Below are 27,997 nucleotides of genomic sequence, written 5' to 3'. Positions count from 1 at the left end.
AAAGCCCCATCTGCAGAATGCAGGCAACACACAAAACCACACCCCTTCCAGTCCGCAGAAAAACCTTTGAGCTCATATATTATCTGATCATAACTTTCAATAGCCCCAGTCATCATGATGAATAATGAAGGATGCTGAGAATCGTAGTTCAGCATTATGTACTAGGCCCTTTATGTATAAATATTAAGTTGATAAATTATAGAATTTTAAAATAGTTTAAGCATTAAGAGTTATTTTGCTTACTGGTAATTATCAGGTGAAACGTATGATTAAAAACAAGGACCACAATATATGATAGCATGTGTAGTTGGCTCCTATTCTATCCTTTTTACTCCTTTGTAAAGCTGATTTGGCCAAGAAAGTTCACAATTATGGACAGATATTTAGATATATACACACTATGCTGTAGTCTCTATTAGATCATTAGCATTTTCAATTACATATTGGCCATTAATATTTTTGTAATACTTTATTGCAAATATCAAAATGATTTATAATTAATTAAAATACAAAATATAAACATTAAAATAGTATAAAATAACTCATTCAGTTAAAAACTGAGAAAGAATAAGGAAATTAAAAGCCATTTATATAAGGTTTGGGAAAGAGATATAGACTTTAATTCTGCATCTCAAATTATAGCCGTAAGTTCCTCATGAATTTCAGGGAAGAGAGCTTTTCAAAGTAGAACATAATCCTATCTTAACTTTCACTTTATCAGTCCATATTTCCATTTTAAATGATACAACGTATACTTTGTATTCTCAAAATGAAATCAAGCTTGCTTAAAAGGAGATGTGCAAGCGATAGCCATGTTAATTGATTAAATCTTTTCTTAAGAAACATTATGTTTCTTTACTCAAATCCTTGTTTCTTCACTCCTTCCTTTGCTTGAATATGGGTACAGGCTAGAAAGCTATTGTTGATTAAGTGCATGCAAGCTACTAGCTATGGCTTCTGCATTTTGACAAGCCAAGATTTAAAAGTCCAGTTATAAATTCATGTCCTGGCTCTTTTGGAAATTATCAGATGTAGTTTCCTTGTTTGAATCTAATGCAAAGACTTTGGCTTGCTTACTCTTTCTTGGCTTGTTTACCCTTCCCAAGTAGTAACCCAATCATAGAAATATATTTGAAAATGGATTTCATTACAGATTTGGCTCTTTTATGAAAATGGTCGCTAATGTTGCAACCATTCTCAGTTGCCTGGAAGCACTCTTTAGAATAGATACATATACAATGCCAGTTTCATACTTTGACACTATCAGTGTTATGGTGAAACATAAGATCACATTTCAGAAACGCTGGTTGTTTGCGGGTCTGTGCTTCTTGCCAAAATGTTTGAATTTGTAGTGGAAACCTGGCCTCTTTATAACATACAAAGTAATATTCTAGTAGCTATTTTGTAAAGTAGCATTCTCTAAAATATCAGCATAAATGATAATTTATCAATACATTTTATTATGAATATTAATATTTAGATTTATTTTCTGCCTTTCCTCCAGGAGTTCAGGATAGTTTACCAAGAAATCCCATTTTATTTTATCCTTAAGCTTGAAATGTTTCCAGAATATTCAGAATAGCAGTTTTGTAGCTGAAGCAGGATAGTTTTCAGATTCAACTGTTAAAATAATGTAAAATAAAAAAAGGTTTTGCACAGCTGTTCATGCCACCATGGTATATTTTTTTTCAATCTCTGTTACTTTGAAGTCCTGTCAGGTTGGAATTTTATTTCACTGAGGAGGAAAATACAGGGTTGGAGCATAATTGAAAAATGTTTTTTTTTTACATTTTGCTAATAAATAAGATCAGTAATAAAGCAATTAAGAAGAGATGTCCCAGTTTAGACTTTTTGTAATCCTAAAAGCTTCTTTGCTGTCACAAGAACTGGAATTTTTATTTTTTTAATCACGTAATTAAGGGAAACATATTTGATCTGTTGAATAATTAAATAAACACTATTTTGCCTTTTGAGTCAGTATAGACTCCTGGAGACTGCCTGGATTAGTTCCTGCAATTGGCAAGATTTTGCAAGTGGTTTGCTCTTGCCTCCTTAGGACTGAGAATCAGAAGGACTAGCCCAGGGGTAGGCAACCTCGGCTCTTTTATGACTCATGGACTTCAACTCCCAGAATTCCTGAGTCAGCTCAGGAATTCTGGGAGTTGAAGTCCATGAGTCATAAAAGAGCCGAGGTTGCCTACCCCTGGACTAGCCTAAGATTGCTTAGCTGGCTTTGTTTTCTAAGATAGAATTAGAATTCACTGTCTCCTAGTTTCTAGTCTGGTGCCTTCACTACTACATCAAAGTGGCTCTTTCTTGTGTAATTACAGCAGTGCAGATTTGCAAAATCAGTGTGGCACCGTTTACACTAGTATTTATAAATGTAATTGCTCTTTATTTAAACATTTATTGTAAAAGATAGCTATAGATTTATATGTCAAAGTTGACAAAATTACTCCTTTCTTCAGAAATCTTGTATGGATTCTTCCATACATATTTTTTATAATAACTTTAGGCACAATTGTGTATGTGGGTGTAATTTCCTCTAAATGAAAAGAGGCTTGTTCTTAAAGTATATAGGAATGCCTTATTTTCATAGTTGTTCAAAACAACTTAGCATACAATCAAAACCTTTACAGTTTTGCTTTATACAGAAATAAAGGCTCTGCATCTTACTAGAGAAAAATATCCCAAATATGCTTTTTCAAAAGATAACTGGACTTTCTGTGTTTTTCCTTGAAGACATTTGTTTCTCATCCAAGAAGCTTCTTCAGTGAACTGAAGAAGCTTCTTGGATGAGAAATGTAATGTCTTCAAGGAAAAACAAAGTCCTGTTGCCTTTTGAAAAAGCACCTTAGGGACAACCATGACCTGAATTACTGAGAATCTCCATAGACAGAAAAAATAGTTAGCAGGTTCTGGATCAATTCAATTCAATGATACTTCAACATTTTTGTGTTGGACACTTGTGGAAAAGCATTTAGTTTTATTTCTGTGTATGTGCTTGAACTGAAAATTAATTACATATTTGGTAACTAAATAATAGATGGGAGTGAAAATATTAAAAAAAGATTCAGAAAGTTCCAAATTTTTCATATTGTGTTAGGATATTGTATATATTATATACAATAATAAAATACCTCTGTTGCAGTTATCTTTAAATAATCTCGTGTGGAAACTCATTTTGCATATTATTTCCTCCCTTCTCTGCTCATTATTGGATGCCTAATGTTATGTGATCTGAAAATCAGTTTTTTAAATATAAAACACTTACCAATTTTGTTCCTTTCAATAAATATGCTTAATCAGATCTTTTCAAAGTTATCTTTACTATACAATAATTAGCAGGAGCTCCCATGTTTTGGGGAGCTTATTTGAAATTTAGATGAGAATTTTGAGGTGAAAAAATTATGAGACAGAGGTAATGTAGGCTGCTAATGAGCCATCAACTCAGCTTTTCTATTTCTTTATTTTGCCCTGTTTATCTTACCACTTTTTATCTCAGTTTACTTCCTTGCTTTCAATCTGATCTTTTTCCCCCTTTCCAAACTGATGCTTCTTGACCTTCTAATTACATTCTGACTTCTCACCAGCAGCTTTCTGTTCTTGTTAAATATAAAGCAGTCCAGTAAGCACTTATAAGAGCCCTATTGAGCACAGTGGGACTTATTTCAAAGTAAACACACAGAGAATTGATTTATATAAGCTGTTTTTAACCTAAGTACTTGATAAAAGTATGTAAATAGAGCAGAATAAGTATGACTTATTCTCATAGCATTGCTTTGTAAGGGGGCGAAGAAGCGTGTCTTCATTGAATTTAAACCCCTGGGTCATTGTTAGTTTTGTTTTGTTTTGTTTTTAGAACGGACTGGTGTCTTCCAAGTCCTCTTACTCATTATAAAGCAAGATTATTGTAAAACAAGTAATTTTCTGGCATGACTTTAATAAAATACTATCACAAAACTGACTTTAAATCTTCCTACTTATTTCTTGTTGCCATTGGAAAAAAAATGGCATGCTAAATTTCTAGCAGGAAATTGATACTCTCAGATTCCCAGTGGTAGCTGACATACAGTGGCAGCTTTCCAACATGCTTGCTTATCCATTTTACAGGTGTAGCAATGATGCAAATAGTCAGCTGCCCGTATGTAAAGACAGTCGCTACCACCAAGACCGGTAATTTTTTAAAAACATCTTAGTCTGTTTTGTCTGTAAGTTGGCATGGTAGTGAATGTTGTTGTTTTACCTTTTATTTGCTTTTTCCCCAAATAACTGGATTTTTATCTTTATTTTCAAAATATACTTGTAAGTACAGATTTCACATGTAGCCAGCAAGAAACTCTCCCAATTAACTGAAATTATTAGTTTAATTATTGTAGTATGGATTTTCTGCAAGTTAAAATTACTCATGTGAATCTCTTCCATGTCCATGTTTGTTTTTTATTTTATTTTATTTTATTTTTTATGGGGATACAGTGCTTGATTTCCCCTCTCCTGCCATTTGTACAGTGACCAAATCTTGTTTGCATGTTAGTGTGTTTGTGTTTGTGTATATATATGTCTGATTTTAAATCAATATTATGAAGGTTGTTCTACATACCTATATTTCATTAAAAATAAATAGCACTGTCACTGAAAACTACATTTATGTGGCACTAAGGCTGTTATTTTTGTTAACATGAAAATAATATTTTACACTAATGTACTTAAAAGAAAAATTCTTAATTGGCAACACAGTTATAAAGAAACCTTAATATTATGCTTTGAATTAAATTATCACTATTTAACCCAGCAGCTATCTAAAATTGTATTAAGCATTCCAAAACTGTTCTAAGAAAAATTTAGGTCTAGAAATAAAACACTATAAACTTAATCTTCAACAGAAATATTTCCCTCTTAAAAATTTCTATAAAGAGGCAGTCTGTTGGAACATTTCCAGTATTCGGGTTGCCAAGACATAGAAAAATACTGATTCCTATAAATGGTTACTGCCATTGGTAGGAAATGGAACTCATAAGTGTCTCTTCTTTTTCGTGGTGCTTTCATATATAAAACTTGGTAGATTACATATTTTAACTAGAAAGAAAAAGCACTAAAAGTGATTATTTACTGATATTCACTGTGCAGTGGTTGGCTTTTTTAACTTTACTACTCTTAGTTATGTTGAAAGTGTTACTTTTCAAGAACAGTAAATTATTTTTACTTAATGCTAAGAACTAATGTAAACATTAGAAAAGCTTTTAAACATGAATAATACAACGTCACATGGTATGTCGAATGCGGACTACAGTTTGTTAGAAGTAGGTGGTTATGAAATCAAGGGATGATAGTGATTAGAATTTGCTGGAAGCACACTATTGTTTAGAACAAATATATGCACTACTATTAATATTGGCTCAGTTTTCGGTTGCTTTATATATTGATTTTAGGTTGGTGGTTTTAATTCACAGAGTTACTTTTCATCAGTGTTTACCTTTTTATTGCTCCTTATGTAGGTGTCTTGCCAGGAATGGCTCCTCCTATTGTACCTATGATCCATCCTCAGGTTGCTATTGCCGCTTCACCTGCTGCATTGGCTGGAGCAACAGCAGTCTCTGAATGGACAGAGTACAAAACAGCAGACGGGAAGACATACTACTATAATAATAGGACCTTAGAATCAACATGGGAGAAGCCTCAAGAACTAAAAGAGAAAGGTACAATGTTTACTTTTGTTTGGATACATATTGTAAGTTAGTTCAGAAAATTAAGAGAAATTGCAGTGAACCCTCAGTTTAATAGACTCTGAGATGGCTATCTATTAAAACTAAGTGTACAATAAGTGGTTTCAAGACCAAAAATACACTTGTAAAAAGAAAACCTTATTGATAACCTTCTGGGAAGAGATGGGGGCGGGGGAGTTTACTGGTTTACAGTTAAAATTTTGGATGTGTGAGAGGTTTGAAGAAAATGTCCAATGTGTCTTGGAAGACTCTGACTTCTTTGTTGAAGCACTCTAAGCTTCACTGATGATTCAGTTTCTTAACAATTTCATTCTGTTCACAAAATTGACAAAGCTAACATAATATTTGAGCAATTCTTCATTGCAGGCAGTTTCCTGTACTAGATCATTCATTTTCTTGGCCTAATTTCAGATATTTTTTTTACTACTATCCCTCTATTCCTTGAAATTCAGTTTTTTTATTTTTTTATTTTTTTTATTTTAATTCCATTTATATCCCGCCCTTCTCTGAAGACTCAGGGCGGCTTACAAGCTTAGCAGTAGCCTTCATTCGATGTATATGCCTGCTTATTAGGGCTTTCACACACACCCCAAGCGGCATTATTACAAAGTCAGCTTAATTGCCCCCAACAATCTGGGTCCTCATTTTACCTACCTCGGAAGGATGGAAGGCTGAGTCAACCTTGAGCCTGGTGGGATGCGAACCTGCACTAATTGCAGGCAGCTGGTGTTACTTAAGGAGGCATTAGCCCACTGCTCCACCAAGGCTCTATAAATCCAAAATCTACTGATTCAAAGTGGATAAAATCAACATATAGTATAGTTGACTAATGTATTTGTACCTTTCTGCAGGAATTCAGATAAGACATTGCCAAAAAGTATTGGTGCCACTCACTATTTCTCAAAGCATCTCAATTTGCCATGAAAAAAAAAGTATCTGACACAAGTAAATGACACCTATTATTTATTCTGCAGTCCATAGAGCAAACACTTTGTTTTTAATGTATGACAGAGCTACAAAACTTAGTACCGTATATACTTGAGTATAAGCCGAATTTTTCAGCCCACTTTTTGGGCTGAAAAATTCCACTTCGGCTTATACTCCAGTCAACAAAAAAACTTAGCGAGGACTTGTGCGCGGCCGAGGCTTTGGTGCTTCCGGGATCGCGCGCACCTCTCCCAAGCCACCGCCGTCCGGAGACCTGCCGAAGTTTGGGGAGGTTTGGGGAGGTGCGCGCGCACCTCCCCAAACCTCCCCAAACGTCGGCAGGTCTCCGGACCTCCGCGCCCTGCCTGCCTGCTTCTTTCCGCAGCGGAAAGAAGCAGGCAGGCAGGGCGCGGAGGTCCGGAGACCTGCCGACGTTTGGGGAGGTTGCTTCTTTCCGCAGCGGAAAGAAGCAGGCAGGCAGGGCGCGGAGGTCCGGAGACCTGCCGACGTTTGGGGAGGTTTGGGGAGGTGCGCGCGCACCTCCCCAAACCTCCCCAAACTTCGGCAGGTCTCCGGACGGCGGCGGCTTGGGAGAGGTGCGCGCGATCCTGGAAGCACCGAAGCCTCGGCCGCGCGCAAGTCCTCGGTAAGCTCCGGGCGGTCACTTGCTTCGTGTCTCCTGAGAGAAGGGGGGGGCGACTGGAGCGGGCGTGTTTCCTCGCCTGCTGGGCGCCGCGATTTGCCCGGTAACGCGCGGGCCCCGAATGGCAGCGTGGAGCGAGGAAGCGGACAGCCAGGGCTTCCCCGAGAGCCGCGGCCACACAGGGTATTCCTGTGTATTCAGGCTTGCAAAATGGCGGATCGAGCCTCTGCTGGCGGCAGAGGCTTGCAGAGCGCGGATCCAGCCTCCGCCGGTGGCGGAGGCTTGTAGAACGGCGGATCGGCTTATACTCGAGTCAATAACTTTTTCCAGTTTTTGGGGGTGAAATTGGGGGTCTCGGCTTATACTCGAGTCGGCTTATACTCAAGTATATACGGTATGTCATTGGGTAGTGTAATGATTGCAGTAACTGAATGATTTGCGAAGGAGGAACTGAACAAAACATTAACATGGAGCGGGAAAGAGACATCACAATTGAAGAGTCAATAAAGAGTTTGGCCAATATTAAGTAGAAGTGTTTACCTAATTTAATGTTTTAATACATTGCAATGCTAATAAAAGCTGTTTTCAGAATGTTCTGGGTGATTTTTTTAATGCATTTGTTTTATCAATTAGAACAAGTAAGTTAACTTTTCAAGTTGTGTTTGTGTATTCCTTATATTCCCAAGAAATGTTTTGCTATACTAATACTTCTTTTAGTGCTATTTGATGTATAAGTTTATTTTTCATCAGTAAATTTTCCTTATAGAACTGTATAGTAAATGTGTATGTATACATTCCTAATAGACTTACTTTGATATTTCTATATATATAATTGTTCATATCATCTCGGGTTAACCAAGTTATTCCATCCTTAATGATGGGGGGTGAGGTGTTACCCCCCGTTGATAGGGCTCGCAACTTGGGCGTCCTCCTGGATTCACGGCTCAATTTTGAAGACCATGTAGGAGCCGTGACCAGGGGGGCTTTTGCACAGGTTCGCCTGGTGCGCCAGTTGCGTCCCTATCTGGACCGAGACGCCCTACGCACAGTTACTCATGCGCTTGTGACCTCCCGTTTGGACTACTGTAACGCTCTCTACATGGGGCTGCCCTTGAAGACCACACGGAGGCTTCAACTGGTGCAGAATGCGGCCGCGCGAGTTGTAATGGGGGTCTCCCGATACTCCCATGTAACACCTCTACTCCGCGAGCTGCATTGGCTTCCGGTTGCCCTCCGGGTGAAATTCAAGGTGCTGGTTATTACCTATAAAGCCCTACATGGCCTGGGTCCGGGTTATTTGAGGGAACACCTGCTGCCGGCATCAAATGCCCTTCGCCCAGTGCGCTCCCACAGGGAGGGTCTGCTCAGGGTTCCGCCGGTGAGAGATTGCCGGCGGGTGACACCCAGGGATAGGGCCTTCTCAGTGGGAGCGCCTGCCCTCTGGAACCAGCTGCCGGTGGAGCTGAGAACTGCCCCCGACCTCCGATCATTCCACCGGGGCCTGAAGACCTGGCTCTTTGAGCTCTCGGGCCCAGGCTGAGGAGAAATTTTTAATTGGGGTTTTAATTGTGTACAGGGTCAATTTAATATTTTTTAATTCGGTTTTAACTTTTGTATGTTGGATTTTTTAATTCCCTGTAAACCGCCCTGAGTCCTCAGGGAAAGGGCGGTATATAAATGTAACTAAATAAATAAATAAATAAATAAAATATTTGAATATTATTTTTAATGTATATTTACAGTCATTGCAAATAGCCCATTATTTAGAATCATTGCCTTTGCAATTTGAAACTGAATGAGTTGGCTGAAGGGATTAAATTTGGTCCTGGAAATAGTAACCTGTCTTTCCTGTGATTATCTTGAGTTCTGTATTGATATTGTGCATGTAACAACTGATTTTGATTATTTTATTCAGAAAATGAATTTGAATGTTTATTAATGAAAAATAAAGGATATCCAGCAGGTGGAAAGTAAATAAATTATACATTTTTCTTAGAAAAAGTGGAAGAAAAGATGAAAGATAGCATTAAAGAACCTGTTGAAGATCCTTTGCCTATGGAAACAGAAGAGGAAGAACCCAAAATTGAACCCATCAAGGAGCTTATAAAGGAGGTAAAAGCACTGATACACCTAAAGTCTAATTTGATATTTGTTTATTCTTTTAATAAAGTAAAATCAAGAGGAAGATAAAATAATACCATCTTGAAATAACTTATTGAACTTATTTGCCATTTTCTTAGATAGTTTCTAACTGCATAGTTTTTATATTTTATGTTATTTAGAAGTATTGTTCAATATTACAGATTATATGAAGAAACAAAGAACGGTGTTGGGATTTGTTCCAAAACATTTCAAAATTGCAGATATTGGGAATATATTTTAAAATACAAATTCAGTACTTTATATATTGAAAACTTACCAATTATATTTTGAAATGTATAAATAAAGTGTATATTGGAAATACAGAATTTAAATTTTATGAGATTTAAGTCCCAAAGTTGCTTTTTCAAGAGGCAACTGGACTTTCTTGCTTTTCTTTCTTTGAAAACCTTTTGCTTTTCATGCAAGAAGCCTCTTCAGCTCTGACTGGATGGTGGGGAAAGGAAGGATTTACCGTATTTTTCGGACCATAAGACGCGCTTTTCCCCTCCCAAAAGTGGGTGGAAAAACGAGGTGCGTCTTATGGTCCGAAGGTAAGCGAAAACACTTGTCTCCCGTTCAGTCAACGCAGTCCATCAGCTCCATTGGAGAGATGTGATTGAATGAAGACGTGGAATTCTCCGCCCCGCCCCTGTGATTGGTCGGCAGGGGAGGAAATACGGACGTGCCTGCCATGCCTTTTGACTGCCTCCCCCTCCCTGCGCGCACACATTTTCTTTCTTTTACCTCGCTGCTAAAGAAATAGTTTTTGCTAAACTAAACCTCATAGGCGACTTGCCCCAGCAAAGCCGTGAGGAGTTGTCCCTGCAGGTTTCTCTGCGAAGTTTATTGGAAGTGATTTCCCATTTGCAAGATAATACTGCTAATTGTTTGAAATTGCTTCGGCATCTTAGAAAACCTATTCAGGGAAAAGAAACTACCGGTTCCTTCCTTCCTTCCTTCCTTCCTTCCTTCCTTCCTTCCTTCCTTCCTTCCTTCCTTCCTTCCTTCCTTCCTTTCTTTCTTTCTTTCTTTCTTTCTTTCTTCCTCCTTTCTTTCTTCCTTCTCTTCCTTCCTTCCTTCTCCCTTCCTTCTTTCTCTCTCTCTCTCTCTTCCTTGCTCCCTTCATCCTCCCTCCTTTCTTCCTTCTCTCTCTCTCTCTCTCTCTCTCTTTCTCTCTATCTCTCTTTTTCTTCCTTCCTCCCTCCCTCCCTCCTTCCTTCCTTCTCTTTCTCTCTCCCCTCCTTCCTTCCTAGTATACCGGTACTATTTGGTTCAGAATATTTTTTTTCTTGTTTTCCTGCTCTAAAAACTGGGTGCATCTTATGGTCAGGTGCGTCTTATGGTCCGAAAAATACGGTATATTCCTTGAAGTCGGCTGTCTGTAGGGAATATAAATCCTTCTATACTCAGTCAGAGCTGAAGAAGCTTCTTGGATGAGAAGCAAAACGTCTTCAAACAGGAAAATCCAGTTGCCTCTTGAAAAAGCACCTTTGGAACAACCATGATCTGGATGACTGAGAATCTCCATAGACACATGAGATTTAAATCTTTGGTAGGTTTATTGCTGAGGTTTAATAAACAGTGGGTTAATTTAAGTGGATACTTAAACAGTAGTTTTAAGAAACAAACGGGATTTAGAAATTCCTGCGGATCATGTGAGAAGAGAAGTCAGCTTTTACTGATTTTCCTCATCAGTTCTTATCACCATTTGGTGCTTTCAGAAATATTCTTCAAAGCTTCTCACCAGAAGAGTGGTGAATTAATGATGATTGCTCCCCTATCTGTAGAAACATGGGCACTGGATTGGAAACGTTCCAGATGTAGGGGAAATTGTATCATTCATTGAAAAAAGGCTTAGCTATGACTCACTGTTCTAAAAATGTGCTTAATTTTTATATAATCTCAGTATGAATTAACTAATTTAGAAAATGGTTGTAGTGTTTGTGAAAATATTTTTGTTATTGCACACATATCAGATCCAATCTTTTTTATTTGTGCCTTCATTAAATCTTACACGTTATGCTACATTTATGTAGTTATTAGTATGGGACCATGGACTGAATTCTATGCAAGGTATGGTATTTGTATAGACACAAAATGTATATTATAATGATAATGTTAAATTTTAGGACTTTAGGGGTCTCTTCCTAAAACAACAAACTGATACCTTCTGTTTGAGTGGCAGTCCTGAGTGCTTCTTGCATCTTGAAACTACCATCTTAATTTCTTGTTTCACTGCAATCCCATATTTCTCCAGTTGAAAAAGTTAAAAATATATAATGAAGATGCAGCCTTTAATACAATGTCCTTTGGTAGAGATAAAGGGAAGCTTTTAGTTTCACAGATTACATATTGAGGCTGGTGGGAGAAATGTTTCCCATCTCTACAGTAAGAAAACAGTTATTGTTCTTTCTATTCAATCTTAATATTCCTCACCAGGAGCCCAAAGAAGAAGAAATGACGGAAGAAGAAAAAGCTGCTCAAAAAGCAAAACCTGTTGCTACTACACCTATACCTGGTACTCCCTGGTATGTAGCCTTTGTTCTCAAATCAACAGATTGATGGTGTGGAGAAGGCAGTGACCAACCACTTTTATTTTGTTGGAAAGGAAATGGTCAAGTGCACAAAGTTTCCAGGAGTTGAACTCAACTTCAAGGAGATTTTGCTTATTATTAGGAAAAACTTACTTAAGATTATTCTACATAGCCTATAAAAGTGAAAAGCATTTTCTTGCTTGTTAACTTTAATATAAAATTAAATATTATTTTAATCCTGCAATAATTATATAATATACTCTATATATTTTTTCTAGGTGTGTGGTGTGGACAGGTGATGAACGGGTTTTCTTTTATAACCCTACCACTAGACTATCAATGTGGGATCGACCAGATGATTTAATAGGAAGAGCAGATGTGGATAAAATTATTCAGGAACCTCCCCATAAAAAAGGATTGGATGAAGGAAAGAAACTAAGTAAGACTCACTTATTTGCTCAATTTTAAGTGCTAATAGGTTACTTTTTTAAAATTGCATTTGATATAAAGGGATATAATATAAACAAGACTAGAAATAGTTGTGATTGGTCTGCAGTTTTGGGAACTAAATAAGATTATTTGTTTAGTACCTGTAAACTAGTTCTGTGCCCTTTCTGGTTCCTTCAGGTAGCCAGACTTAGTATGAGCAGCTTGATTCAGGAAATTGCTAAAGCTTCTCTGAGGGAAAGAGTAACACATATATTTAAATAGTTTATATTAACAACCGTCCTACTCAGTACCCTTTGCTCAATCTTCAGTTATCCATTTTTGGAGAAGTCTGTTTAGAAAGAAGTGATTCATCTACAAAGGCTCCTAAAAGTAACAGATTATCGGAATCTGTCAGCTCAAGCAGCAGCTATATCGGGTTTGTTTGCCCAGATTTTGCTGGTGAGCTGTTTACTAATCTACAGTAATTCTCGAGTTGATCCCATATTTGCTCTGTTGTTAACACTACATGGAATAGAGTGGAGAATTATCTACATGAGATAATTCAGAAATTACAACTGGTTCAAAGTAGTGGGGTAAAACCCCCTTCATTCCAGAATAACACTAATTTTGAAGTTGCTATACTCGTTATACATTGCCTAGAGTCTTTAGATTGGGAGAAATCACAAATATAATAAATGCAGAGCCAAATCAGCCACATTTGATAAAGTGTATAACTACTGAAAATGCCTTTTCCCAAACTTTCACATGAGGCATTTAAGATGCAAGAGAGAGCATCTTCTTCAGAAGATTTCAACATCTGAGTAGGTTCATGCAAGAGACGATGACTGGAAATCATAATCTACCAAAGAAATTATACTCTGGCTATTGTATTTGTAAGACCCTTCTAAAGTCTTCAAAATCAGCCTATGTAGATTATTGTATTAGGAGCAGACCTAGTTAGCACTGGGTGACTAAAAGAGGTCCGGGCCAGTCCAAAAAAGTGATACTTATATTTAGAAGTAAAACCAAAAGTATTTCTAAAGCAGGCATGTCAAACTCGCGATGTCACGTGACGTCACGCGATGTATCGGAACTTTTTCCCATTGCCGAAAGTGGGATGGGCGCGGTTTCTCCATGACGTTCCGGCCCACGGGCCAGCAGTTTGACACCCCTGTTCTAAAGGATAAACCCAATTCTTCCGTGAATGCTGCATAAGGCTGCAGAGCTCTCATTAGGAAGTATAGCTAGTCATTTCGCTGCAGGGCAGTATGGTGTGTCCACCATTTTCCGAGTTGCCATAGTTCATTGGTCTGTTTGGAAAATGGAGCCTTCCGGAAAGCCCAGCAATTAAGCAGCTTGCTATGCTTGCCTAACCCGACCTCTGGAGATCTTCAAAAAGTAAGAGAGAAGGAGAATATGGGTCCTGGTGGGGTGGAAAACAGGCCCATGGGGACCTAGTGGGAGAGATTCAGACATACAAGCAAATGACCACAGGGGCGCTGCAGCAGTAACTTCAGGACCAGGTTGTAAGTAGCTTTTGGAGGATCTGCTATAATTTCAAACGGCCACTAAGCAACTGGTTGTAAGGTGAGGATTACATGTATTAATTAGCCTGTTACTAATTAATTCTTTATTTCCTGAAATTCATGACTTCTACAGTATTTTCACTGAGGTTCTTTGATGGTATCCTGTAAAATAGTTCTGTATCATTCAAGTGATAATTTAGTTCAAAGGTAGTATCAATCCTTTCATCAATTTGAATCGTTCTTGGAAAGAATAATAGCTTCTGGAAGTTATTTTACATACTTTTTAAAAAAATTATGTAAATTTTTAAACTTAAGCTACCGTATTTTCCGGCGTATAAGACGACTTTTTAACCCATGAAAATCTTCTCAAAAGTTGGGGGGTCGTCTTATACGCCGGGTCGTCTTATACGCCGGGAAAAAAAACATAAATCAGTCGAGCGTCCCCGTTCTTGCAAAGCAACTTCAAGCCTCCTTAGTCCAGTCCCCCCTCCATCGTGACTCTCCCTTCCCACCCCCAAGAGCCTCTAAGCCCCTTCCCCTCCTCCTTGCAAACGCCAGACCCCGGGAGTGGCAGGAAGCCTGGGACACGGCTGGGCGGGAGCGTCGGGCGGCTCTCCCCACGCAAAGGCGGAGGAGAGGAGGGCCTCGCGCCCGCCGGACTCACCTGTCACCAGCACCGCTCTCCCCCCCCCCGCGGGTATGTGCTCCTGCCCCGCGGTGCTGGCCGAGACGAGCCAGCAGGCAGCCGCCGTGAGCGCGGTGCTGAGGGGCAGCGGCAGGACGCCTGGCCCAGCGCCGTCAGCAGCTCCATGCGCAGCAGCAGCCGCCGGCTCAGCAACATGTCCAAGCGCAGGAGCCGCACCGCCAGGCTGCCCAGGAAAATCAGCCACACCGAGAGGCTGCACGCCCAGTCCAGCTCCATGAGGGGCAGGGCAGGAAGCCGGCCGGGAAGAGGGGCGGCCTTGGCGGGGTGGCGGCTGCCCTCCGGCACTGCCTGCCGCCCGGGAAGCACTGCGCCTTGGAGGCCGGCAGAAGCGCGGGAGCAGCGGGAGGGCCGGCGGGGCCAGTCGGGCCTTTGCCTCCTCTGCAACGGACAGGGAGGGCAGGGCGGCCCTCTGCTCTCGCCTTTGCGGGTCTTGTATGCGCAGGTGCAATTGGCAAAAGTTGCCCCCTCGCCGCCCCCCACAAGGCCTAGGAGCCCTCAGGTGAAATGGCCCCTTTTGCGCATCCCCGCGCCCTCCCCTGAGAAGAGCCTCCTGGGGTGAGAGGCGTCCTCCCGGCCAGAGCTCGAAGGCAAGAGCCGCCCCAGCAGCCCCTCTTCCCCGCAGGGGCCCGAGAGCCGCCTTCCGTGGGGTGGAGCTGGACCCCAGGCCCTGGTGGGGTGGTTGCACCGCCCCCCCCGCAGGACGCCTCCCCTGCATCCCCCTTGGGGAGGGAGTGCCCGCCCGCCGCCAGGCCGTTCCAAGTTTGGGGAACTTCCGGGGACATCCAGAGGGCCGGGGAAGAGCGTGCCTGCCAGCCTGTTCCAGGAACTTCCGGGGACTTCCGGCATCCCTGGCGCCCCTCTCGCCCGCAGACCACGCAGCGGCCCTCGCCAGCCGGCCTCGGCATGGCCGCCCCAAGCCCGCCTCTCCAGCGCGTCTTCCGAGCCCACCTGGCTGACCGCCTCCTGGGCGGGGCTTGGCTCCAGACGCGCGGCTGCTCCGTCTGCAAATGTGCTCTCAAATGGGTGGGTGGAAGGAAAAGCCCCTTTGGGCTTCAAAAGGGAGGCTTTGCACCATCTGCATCAGACGGGGCTGAATCGGGCTTGTGTCGGACACTTGGCAACTGGCATGTAAGTATTTTCCAGCGTATAAGACGAAAAACCTTGAAAATCTTCTTAAAAGTCGGGGGTTGTCTTATACACCGGGTCATCTTATACGCTGGAAAATACGGTATATGTTGTTGAAGAAATATATTGAATTTTAAGATGCTGCCAGTGTAGAATAGTATTCTGTCTTTTAATTATAATATGTGATATATTTAATTTATAATAATTATAATATGGGATATAGAGAGACAGTTTGATCAAATAATTAAGACATCGGGCTAGAAATCAGGAGACTTAGTTCTAGTTCCATTTTAGGCATGAAAGCTAGTTGGTTGACTGGGCTAGTCACTGTCTCAGCCCACAACATCAGGCTCAAGTGACAAGTTGGTCTGTCAATTTCTATCACACCCAATGGATCAACACCCAGTTGATCTTTAAAAAAAGCAAATCAGCACTTGTGGGAAAATGGTAGGAAGAAAGTGTTCTTTAAACTTTTTATGTAGACATTAATCAGGCATAACTAATACATTTGAATGATGGTCTACGGAGTAAAAATAGGTATTTCTTTTTCAGTGAAAGATGAGCATGAAATGTTAGAAGAAGCCAATGATGATGAGCCTATTAAAACAAAGAAGCGGAAGTAAGTTTCTATATGAAAGGAAGAATGCACATGATCAACCATAAAGCTAAGTTAACTGTTTCTTATTTCTGAGCTCAGAATGAAGAGAGATGTCTGAGTGTAAAGAACAGATAATTGAATTGTAATATTGGTTCAAACTGAGTTTTGATGAAATTCGTGTCATACAACTTTGATAAATAAATGAATAGAATCCTACTATATGTTTTTATTTTATAGGAAAGAGGATAACAAAGACATGGATTCGGAAAAAGAGGCTGCCATGGAGGCAGAAATTAAAGCTGCTCGAGAAAGAGCCATTGTCCCGCTTGAGGCTCGAATGAAACAGTTCAAAGACATGCTTCTGGAAAGAGGGGTCAGAAACAATTCTCATATTAAATTTATGTGAATTTTTCAAAGTATTTTCATTGTTTATGCAATCACTGATGACCATTTCCTAAATTAATGTGATACATAAATTGTCATATGCTCTAATATAAAATAGTCAAAAAGCTTGGGGTTCAATCTTTCCTCTTTATTGTTGAGAAACCAATTGTTCAACAGTTAGAGAATACTAAAAGAAATATAATCTGGATTCTTTTCAGTCAGGATTTAGACCTGAGTGTGAAATCAAAGCAACATTAGTCACTCTTTTTTATGACTTTTAATGGGACTAGAAGGGAGAAAGTGTGACTGTCCTGGTCCTGTTACAATGATCGATTGATTATAATTATGTTAATTTGAATTTTGTTTTAATCTTACATTAATATTGCTGTACTAAGGTAATTATTTAATGTCTTATTCATATCTACAGTATCTCTACCATTGTTGTCAAAGCATTTAGTACTGCTTGATTAATGAATAGTGCTTGCAGTTAGGGAATAAATAAAAAATCATTTTTTTAAAGATCTACATTCACTTTGATTAAGCAGCTTAGCATATTTGTAAGGAAACTTCTGGTTTTGCTGCACTTTCTATGAAATGTCAGAGTATAATTTATTAAGCTTTCAGAATCTTCCCTTTTACATGCTACACGGTTGATTATATGCATAGTACTTCAATTTATGGGGAGAAAGTGGAATTTCTGATCATTCTGCAGAGACCTAAGAAAGCAAAGAAAATAAGAACAGAACTTCAAGGCTTTCTTTTGATATAGCAGTTTTTAAATGTCACACAGTAGTGGTCATTTTAATGAGTAATTAGATATGTGTTAGTTCTTTGTAATTATGTAGAAGTTTTCAGAGCCAATTAGTGTGGAAATTTGCCCTGCTGACTTCCTGCAGTTCATCATCTATTAGTGATGAAACTGCTGTAAAGATTTCAGTTATAGCTTCTTTCTAATAGAAGCCCTGTAGATTTCAAGCAAAATTGCACAAATTGTATCTATTTGCCTGAGTTTAATTGCCTGCAAAATCATTACTTTCCCCACTTTATTTCTTAAAGGTTTCTGCTTTTTCTACATGGGAAAAAGAGCTACACAAAATTGTTTTTGATCCCCGGTACCTCCTTCTTAACCCCAAGGAAAGGAAACAGGTAAAAGAAAAGGTCTTTTAAATAAATTATGTATTATATTTGTATAATAAAATACAAAAACAGTGTTTTTAAAGGTTGAAATGTTTGAAAACTTTTCAGGCTCTTTACAATACATTTTTTTAATTCTTCTTCAATTGGACTTCTTTCATTAATATCTGGAAGGTTTTAAATGACCGAAATTTAAATTACATAGAGGAAGGAGGAAAATCTATAAAGTAAAACAGTATTTTCTATTGAGAAATAGAAGCTTCATTCTTAAGCAAATTATATATGTACTGCTTTGAATAGTTACAAACAAGAAATACTTATTTCAGATAAATTGTACCAAACTAATACCTATAGAAATAAATCACAACACCAAACAAAAAAGATGCCAAGTTACTGCAGACACACACACACACACACTTTTAAAGTTATAAACGTTTGCATCTTTTTTTGTTTCGTGTTTTTGTTTGATTTATTTCTATAGGTATTAGTTTGGTACAATTTATCTGAAATAAGTAATTTTGTTTGTAACTATTCAAAGCAGAAAATACACACACACACACGCACACTTTAAAAGTTATTAGAGGTACCTTGGATTCAAGGTGGTTTCATGCCATCTTCCATGCCAAATCATCTGTTCTATCTTAGATGTAACTTCATCTTACCCAAACTATTCATTACTATAATAATAATACAATAATATCTCTTAGGGCTGTGCAAAGCTAGAAAAATAGATGCTTCACAAGTGCATTAACCCAAAAGGAGCATCTCAAAGTATCAAAGCTGCTGTGCCCTTCGCAGAAAGTAAACAACTGTTTTGAAGGTTCTTCAGAGCATATTCTTTTCACTGACAGGTCCAGTGGGATGTTATCTTTGCAGAAATAACTATAGACAGTATTTGAAGCAATTGTGCAAGCTTGCTAAGGATGCCTGGTATTTATTTTGAATAAATGTATTCAATTACAATTACTTAATTGCATTATAGAAGAAATTGCTTCTGTCCAATTTTTAAATTGTCTGCTTCCATGTTGGTCTCCAGCGCTGTAGCTGTTTAAGTCTGTTTCTTTCTGTTACTATAATTTCTAGCATTAAAGAATAGCAGTAAAACTGAGTTGGTGTAAAAGTTGCTATTGAAAGATACTCATTTCAATGAGTTTGAGATTCACTGCACTGTCCCTTTATATTCTTTGGTATTTTGTGTCACATCATCACAAGTAGGTAATCCTAATCTTTGTGTTTTTTTCTCTTGCAACAATGCTCCAAATTATATTTGCTATTTATTCAGGTATTTGATCAGTATGTAAAAACCAGGGCAGAAGAAGAACGCAAAGAAAAGAAAAATAAAATAATGCAGGCCAAAGAAGATTTCAAGAAAATGATGGAAGAAGCAAAGATTAATCCTAGGTAAGTGTCCTCCCTCACCCCTCCCTCCCTCCCTCCCTTTTATCAGATATCCAGTTTTAATTGTAACCTGAACTCTTAATACATGTTGACTATTTCAGAAAATGGAGGAATCCAGACTATTTTATGCGGATGAATTTACTAACTCTAGTAAACCCATATGTGTAATACTATAATATTTCCTAATTTTAGCTAACCATTGACAATCCTAATATAGAAAATATATAATGTAATGGAAGATTTCCCCCCTTTTTCAGTATTAATACTGAATACCTTATAGGAACTGCTAGAGATACCTCACAGTATTTTTTTAAAAATCGATTTGACCTACTTCAACAAACTACATTCCTGGATCCTTTTGCCATCCCATTGTCAACAAAGGGAAAGACTTACATGGTCATTCAGTTACTTGGCTATAGTCTTTTACAGTTAATGTCCAAGTGGGTTTCTTGGGTATAGTCTTTTACAGTTAATCAAGTGGGTTTCTTGGGTATAGTCTTTTACTGTTAATGTCCATGTGCAAGTCATTGTACACAGGATACCTTTAATACATTGTTAGACTGTATGTAATTATTACTTTTTTACAGAACTGTTCAATTTTATTTTACCTAAACTAGTTAGGAATTAGTTTGCTTTAACTCTCAGTTCTGTGCTGTCTACTGGCTTATTTTCAGTTGTTGCGTTTATTTTGCTTGAATTGACTTACTATCCACAAAGACCTCTTTCATTAGGCTTCTGATCCTTAATAAAGTTAATTGGGATTAAGCTCCACTGACAGATGAACTGAATCTTGAATAAATAAGCATATTTTTACATTGAAGTTTTGGAATACAATAAAATTGTAAAAAATTTTTATAGTTTAATATTTGGAATAGCTGTAATATTAAATTTGAATACAGTTGTTTTAGTATAGTTGTCCTTTTTCATAATTTAATCTCAGTAATTCCAAATTGCCTTTTATATTTCAAAGGATGTAGAAATGACGGGATGGGGTTGGGTTTTTATAAATAGTTTTAATTTTAATATGTATTAATTTTATGGGCATAATGTTTAATGGCTTTTTAATTTTTGTATTCTATTTTTATTGTGTATTGCCCTGTTCACCGCCCTGAGTCCTTTGGGAGAAGGGCGGTATACAAATTAAATTATTAAATTAAATTATTATTAAATCATAAAATTAGCTCTGATTTGTCCTTTTGTGAATAAAAAGCCTTCTTTCCTTGATGGGATGGCCTAAATCAAAGAGGGGTTGCTGCTGGAAAGAGGAAAAATAAGGAAATATTAACTTCTTCCAATAGGAGAATTTCACTGCAAGTAGTCTGCATCAAATCTATTACTATATACTTATTATTTGGTTTTGATCATCAGTAAATAAGCAAGATAACTTCTGCATGTCTTGTCATTAGCTTTTTTATCCCTTTTAGTTCAAGGTAACAATGATGTCCCTTTGGACATTTGCATTCCTTGAAAGTCGTGTCTATATTTTCTATACTTACAAATTTATGCCCAGACTTGTTTTTGCAGGTCATTTTCTTTAGCATTGGCTTAAGTTCACTTCTAAATAATAGAATAAGCTACCAAATTCTTCTCTTGTTTTAATTTACCCTACAGCAACAGTAGGCGGGATTTCCCAAGTCTAATTATTTCCATGCTGTGATGAAAACATTCATAGGATTATAATGTCTCACGTAATCTTGGGGTCAGATTAGCATCAGATCTTGGAAAAAGCACAATAATGGGGTTTTTTTTAAGGTAAGTGGCAGTATTATATCTACTGCACGTCTGAAATTTGGAATCTGGCCCTGAAGGTGAGAATATCTTGTAGTAAAACTACAAGAAGAAAAAGTGTGAAGCTTGGCAGATACTGCTATTAATTTCACACCTGGTACAATTGGATGGCAAATGAGTACGGTTAATTTTTTAATTCATAGCCTTGAATTTCAGGACCGGTGAATAAGGAATTTCCATTCAACAAGGACTGTGCAGTTGCTGGAAATTTTATTCTACATGTATACTCTTTATAAATCAAAAATCTGCAAGGCTGCCCTGAAGGGAAGATAATTATGTAATAGTGTTTAGCACACACTTTGTAGCAGAATACAAAGGTGTGTTTAGAATACATTTTCCAGTTAAGAAAGCTCTGCCAAATCAGTACACTTACCATTTTTTACAGAACTACTTTTAGTGAATTTGCAGCCAAGCATGCTAAAGATTCACGTTTCAAAGCAATTGAAAAAATGAAAGACCGAGAGGCCTTGTTTAATGAATTTATCACAGCAACAAGAAAGAAGGAAAAAGAAGATTCGAAGACCAGAGGAGAGAAGGTAAGATTTTCATATGAAGACCATAAAAGCAGTATGAATGAGAGGCAGAGGGACTCATGTTAGACTTCCAGGCTCCCATTGCTGGAAGTCCCATTCCCACTATTTTCCTCTGCCTTTTGGCCACATAATTTTGTATCTAAGAAGATCATCATTTTCTAGAAGATTTTTGCCCCCTTCTTCCAAAATCTAGAACTTAGTTTTAAATTGCTGGAAAACTCTCATCAAACCATTGCTAACCAAATCTTTAGTTCTGTGGATAAGATTCTGAGACCGCCTTGTGGGCAGATTTTAAATGGCAATCTGTCTAAATGCTAATATTTTATTGTTGCTAGGTTTTTCAAAATCTTCAGCTAAGTATGTCTTAGTTTGGCTAGTTATCAAAATTAAAGGTCACCTATCAAAAATTAATGAATTCCAAATGTCATTTGTCTGCACTGTCACTTCAAGAGACAAAGTGCATATCACTGGGGAAGGCAGTTGCATGAATGTTTTCAACAGTATTAACATTAAAATGTGTAGAAGCTTTCCCAGCTAACTTGAGTGAAGGAAGGAAAAACATCTCTAACCTAAACTGTAGTTGAAATTAATATAAGTTCTTGTTAATAAAAAGATGTGATATATCATGCAAAAGCTGTCATTCATAAACATTTTGTAAATTAAAATGACCCATATTCTGTTTTCAACTTTTTTAAAAAATAAGATAATTTTCTTATAGATCTTAAATAAATTTCATAGTAGTTGTTATTCATTCCCTTTATTTGCTGCTATTACTGTAATTGTTATTCCTGCTGTGCCTATTGTTCAGAAGTGTTCTATCCATTGTACTGCAGTTCACTCTTATAAAGTGGATATGTAAGTACTGTTGTTAACATATTGCAAGTAAGGAACTCAGGATAAGAATGACTAACTTAAGGTTTCTTGGTTTAATTTATGGGAGATAAGAGATTCAAATGGAAAATTTCCTGATGCATTGCTGTTCTTATCCATATACCCACTTATCTAGGAATTGAACTTAGTCACGATTTACTTTAGTGTTGATATATATATAGTATCAGTGTCCCCTCAGTGGATTCTCTCTTCCTCTTGCACTCCCCTCACTCTGATCTGAAAAGTTGGGGCGCCCAACCCGCTCGTGTATGGATAGAAAACATAGAGACCTTCAGGTGGGTGGAAAACAGGAATGCCCAGTTATAAGTCCTTTGACTAATGCTAGATGTAGAAATTAGTTTTCATACATCAGTCATCAGCTGTCTAGAAGTGAATATGTGAAATCTGAAACTTCAACATAAACTACTGTTTGTTTTATTCTATAGTGATGGTTGAAAAATTATTGTTTGCATCTTAGCCATGATCATCAATAAATTCTTTAATATTGCATGAACAACATCAGTAATATTTTGTGTTAAATATTGCATTTATCTTTGTATTTGAAACTAATTATTTCTTTTCTCCCAAAACCTCTTGTAACCATTTTATGTATTCTGTTTTGTAACAAGTGGATAGATTTTACAGTTTTGTGCTGTGCGGCCTGTCAATCAGTTCAGTCTGACAGCTGTCAATCACTGACACGCAAAGTATTATGGGATTCCCTAGTGAGGAAAGAATTGGTATCTCTGTGTGGTGACTTTAGCCTCCCGCAGTTCCGGTACTTTACATTTTTTTCAGTTTATTTCCTTGTGAAGTGATGAGAGTTATACCCAGAATGTGTAAACTGCCAAAAAAAGTCCTTCTAAATACACACAGTATTTTCTGCCTTGCTTTTCTTATTTTACAAAGAATAGCTAAATGTTAACAAGAAATGTGCCCCACAATGTTGTGAAGCTTTCTCAGCCAGTTTATCAGAAACGAGTTTTATTGCATGATTTCTCCATAAATCCTTTCAAGTAAGGATTGGAAATAGCACACTTTGATTAATTGCTTATCAATATTTTCCAATTTTGTTTCCTAGAGAATCTTCAAATTAAAGAAAATAATTAAGAGTGAAAGAAAGAAAATAGCCTATGATGCAGTCAGATTTTTATGTTGAAATAGACTGAGGATGTTCCATTGAAAGCTTCTGTTCCTTAACCATAGGATTTGGATAATATGAAAGAAGACCTGCATGTTGCTTATGTGGAGGGAGGGGGCAGCAATGAAGTGCTCACCACATATCCTAGAAACATCTTAGTCTTTCCAACAAACATTAGGATTTAAAGTGGTGAAAGCCTCTTCATTGTTATACCCACACACAAGTATGCTATCCTCCCAAAATATGTGATCTTTACTCTTATTTAAAGTACCTCAGAGGAGTAGCGGATTAATACCTGTCTAAACAATCCCATAGCCCATCCTTTTGATTTGAAACACTTTGCTTCTCTTTCCCAAGCAGGGAAGTGTGTATCTGTGATTTCTGCTTTGCTCTTCCTTTAATCTTAAAGTTGAACAGCTTTTGAATAACATCTCCTCCACAAAACTAAAAATTTTGTGAGTTCTCAACAATGATACTAAATTAAAATATTAGTTGTCAGAATTGATTTCCTTTATTCGATATGAGTAGCTGCTTTTGATCCTTTTGCTCCCTCTTTTGGGGTGGTTGCCATAAAAATAACATACGCTGGCTTTCAGGATAAGAGATGAGAGCTTCAGTTTCTATTGAAACAGGAATACACATTGGGTGAATGATGGACAAGATTTATGTGTAGTTGTAATATTCCGAGTCTTTCTAAAATGATCTCCCAATTTTATTTTGACTTGACTACCGAGATAGTATATTAAACTCAAGAACTGATATAAAAAGTAGTAAGAGAAGTAGCATTTATTCATTAGTGTGCCTGTTCAATTATCCTTATTTTAAAGATAGGACTGAACTATAATTCTCTTGCATCTGGCTTAGAAAGCTTTATATTTCAATACTACTTATGTGTTTAAGTTCATCTTTGAAGTAATAGATATTGTGTTGGATCCAGAGAGAGAAAAGTGGAACTTTGCTAATACAACAGTTTCCTGGTCTCTCCCTCCCACTATAGCACTGTGTGCTCTATTTTAAAAGCTCAGTCTGAGGATCAAGGGATCCTTTCCAATTCTGTGTGATAGACTCCCAATGCTATAGTAGGAGAGTGAAATCAAGAACAGTAAATAAGGTTGCCTGTCATGAATGAAAAAGCAAGATATCTCTGGACCCAAGTCACATTAAAAAAAAAATAAGGCTGTTGTAAATTTTCTTAATTGTATTATATACTTCTGCAATTGATGGACGATTACCAAATTGCTGTATACATTATTTTCTTCTTTAATTTGATTTTCTACTGCAAAAAATTCACTGATGTACTTATATGTGAGGATACTATGCTAATAACCAAATGTCAATATTGAGGAATATCAGCAGAATATTAGTATTATGCCCTTTATGTAGACATTATAACTAATGATAAAAGGAATCACATATGCAAGTTTCTAATTGACCAGTAAAGGTGCATCAAGCAGTAATAATAAGCACACAAGATTTGGTTTTCTTAATGCACCTTTTTCCAGCTTTGTACCTCTGAATGTACTGGACTACAGTTTCAGCATTCCTAGTCAGCATGGTTGAGAAAATGGAAGTTAAAGCCCAGTAAATCTAAAGGACACTACAGTGAGGAAAGTTATTACAACACATTAAAAGTAGAGTTTACCATTATCATTATATCCCTGTATAATGCTGGATGTGTGGGAAACTTAGAAATGAACAATCTAGTTCATTGGATGTAGAAGCTAGGATAAAAACTTTTCTCTCTTGTACCAAAAAATGTGGGAATGTTCTGAAAGATGACCATCGCTAATTTAACAAGATAAAAAGTTCCATGGATCATAGTTTTTATTACATGTGAATAAGCCATTCATGTGATTTAGCAACTGTACTATATAAGTTGCACTGCACTAAAAAAAGAATTCATTGCTCTACTGCAGTTAAAATTCCTGCACACATAACTCATTGATTTAGATACATTATAATACAAAACTGAGTTGATGGATGTATCACAAACATCCGTTATGTGTCTTGTGTATGTACGCGTGTGTTTATAGATGGAGAGATACATATATACATACACACATATACAGACCCCAAGATTTTGCAAGAACCTCTGTTGAAGAAAATCCTTGGAATTCTTAAAGAGTATGGGATAGGAAAGAAGAAAGCCTACATTTGTTTGCAAAATAATTATTTTATGAAACACATCAGAATAGGCTGAATTTTGCTATGTATCTACTGATTTCTAGTTATTTACCAACTAAAGAATTTACCCATATTTTCTTTGAAAATTATGGCAACCATATTAAAGCAAATCCATGATTAATCTATCAAATTCTAATAAAAGGGAAATATAGCTATGTTCTTTGTTTTAATGTAATCTTCAATCAGATAGCAGCATATTGTCTTATTAACTTAAGTGGAATTTAATTGTAGCCTTTGAATAGATTTTTAAACTAAATCTCCAGCTTCTATTATCCCTAATGTCCACGAAAGATTAATTTATTCATTTTATTGCACTTCTGCATATGTTGATGCTTTACTCCTAAACCAGAAACTCGGTGAATGCAATATTTAAAAATGTACTAATAAACCAAGGGTATATATATCCCATCATCTATTGCTTCTGTGAAATAATGATAACAGTAACTGGTATTCAGAAGTACAGTTTGCACATGGATGTATTCTAGGAACTCAGTACAAGTTCAAGGCAGCATTCCGTGTATTTCCTTAAAGAGGAAAAATGCACAATAATACTTAACTATGAATTTTCATTACATGATTTATTTATATCAGCCTTCCCCAATATATGCACCTTCTAGATTAGTCCAGTTATTTTTTTTATAGAAAATACAGTTACCCAAATTATAGTTAAACTCTTGCAATTCTCAGCAGTGACTAGAAAATTGAGAGTTCTAACTCCACCTATCCAAATGATAATCAGATTGCGGAAAGTTGCTGTATGCATTCATTCCTATCATGCACATATATGGCCTATTTTAGAAATTCTATAGATTGGCCTATCTTCACAGCCTGGTTTGGTTGTGCACTTATGGTACCACTGCTAAAACAGAATAGTAGAGTATAACAGCATAGTATAAACTTGTCAAGACATCTTCTATTGTTGAAGCAGTTCTCTGACATACATGTAAACATAGTCATTACTACTGTTCCTTAAAACTCTAATGACAGTACTCAGCTTCTAATTAATTTTTCACTGCGGTAAGTCTGTTGCTTTTTTATTATTTTGGAATATTTGGAAAGCAAAGTGACTTTATTTTTCTCTCCTTTTTCTTTTGTCTTTTGTTTAAAATCATAGATTAAAATAGACTTCTTTGAACTGTTATCTAATCACCACTTGGACAGTCAGTCTCGCTGGAGTAAAGTGAAGGACAAAGTAGAGACTGACCCTCGCTACAAAGCTGTGGATAGCTCTTCGCAAAGGGAGGATCTTTTTAAACAGTATATTGAAAAAATAGCCAAAGTATGTGTGACAGTGACAACACTGTTTCCATTTTCTTAGTATTTCACTCTCGGATCAATTGGTATAAAATTTGAAGTACTGTTTTGTGGAATGCTGTTTTTAAAATTCAGTTGATTAGTGGTAAGCATTGTTTGTATTCTCAGACTAGTGTTTTTATCTTATTTTTGCTAGAATGATAATCTCAAGTGAAAGAATGTATTTTGAAAGGGTAAAACAATAATTAGGAACACTTGTGGGCATATATAGAGAAAGATCTTTGCCCAAATCTCATATAGTGACCCAAGGATTTATTTATGTGCTAATACTTTCTAAATAAAGGGTTTTGAGTTAAGTCCTGAAATTTGCAATTTATAGTTTGAATAGCCAGTGCAATAAATTCTGCAAGGTTACAGTCATTATAAAATACGTCATTGTAATACTTGAAGCAATGCCAAAATAATTTAAATAGAAAAGAAATAAAGAGTTCTAGCATTTCTCCAATTTGGAAATCCCTGCTTCTTCAAACTATTATTTATTTCTGATACTAAGGTATATCATTTGTTAAACTATGTATACTTTAGTTCTCTTGTATAATCTTATTTTAGATCATTTCATGATTTGAAGTGTGAGTAGGCAATATGTTCAGTTGGGATTGAGAATGCTTTTTTCTCCCAATCGTCAAACCTTTTTTCATATATTTGTTTTGATTTTGATGAAGTGACACTTTACATATGCCAGCTTTAGGAATATATTGCAGCTATATGACAGTATTTTCTACTTAGCTCAGCCTGAATTAAAACCCTAGTACTTTTTTACATGCATTAGACAATTTATAATTATTTAGCTATTATGGTGGATTAAATGGTTCCTTAGTCGTAGATTTAGGATTCTCAAAATGCTCGATTGTACCAGATGCAGTTTTTTTAACATATTTCTCTATATAGCTTATGTAAC

The 27,997-nt window shown here is 37.1% G+C and overlaps 1 protein-coding gene across 6 annotated transcripts in view; it reads left to right on the top strand.

Moving 5' to 3' along the window:
- TCERG1 (transcription elongation regulator 1) overlaps window positions 1-27,997 on the top strand; it is a 51,161-nt gene that overhangs the window by 15,057 nt on the left and 8,107 nt on the right. For 5 of the 6 annotated variants that reach the window (XM_081321467.1, XM_081321468.1, XM_081321464.1 and 2 more), the window contains 11 exons: window positions 4,114-4,176; window positions 5,496-5,696; window positions 9,290-9,405; window positions 11,875-11,963; window positions 12,248-12,408; window positions 16,308-16,374; window positions 16,591-16,726; window positions 17,794-17,883; window positions 19,154-19,272; window positions 21,443-21,593; window positions 26,900-27,064. In XM_081321467.1, the coding sequence (XP_081177593.1) occupies window positions 4,114-4,176; window positions 5,496-5,696; window positions 9,290-9,405; window positions 11,875-11,963; window positions 12,248-12,408; window positions 16,308-16,374; window positions 16,591-16,726; window positions 17,794-17,883; window positions 19,154-19,272; window positions 21,443-21,593; window positions 26,900-27,064 (1,358 nt within the window). The remainder of the gene's footprint in view (window positions 1-4,113; window positions 4,177-5,495; window positions 5,697-9,289; window positions 9,406-11,874; window positions 11,964-12,247; window positions 12,409-16,307; window positions 16,375-16,590; window positions 16,727-17,793; window positions 17,884-19,153; window positions 19,273-21,442; window positions 21,594-26,899; window positions 27,065-27,997) is intronic. The other variant, XM_081321465.1, reaches the window with a different exon arrangement.

This window comes from Vipera berus (genome assembly GCF_964194415.1).
Source record: "Vipera berus genome assembly, chromosome: 2".
Lineage (NCBI taxonomy): Eukaryota > Metazoa > Chordata > Lepidosauria > Squamata > Viperidae > Vipera > Vipera berus.
The sequence above is the reverse complement of the archived record's forward strand: the minus strand, read 5'-3'. Positions and strand labels throughout refer to the sequence as shown.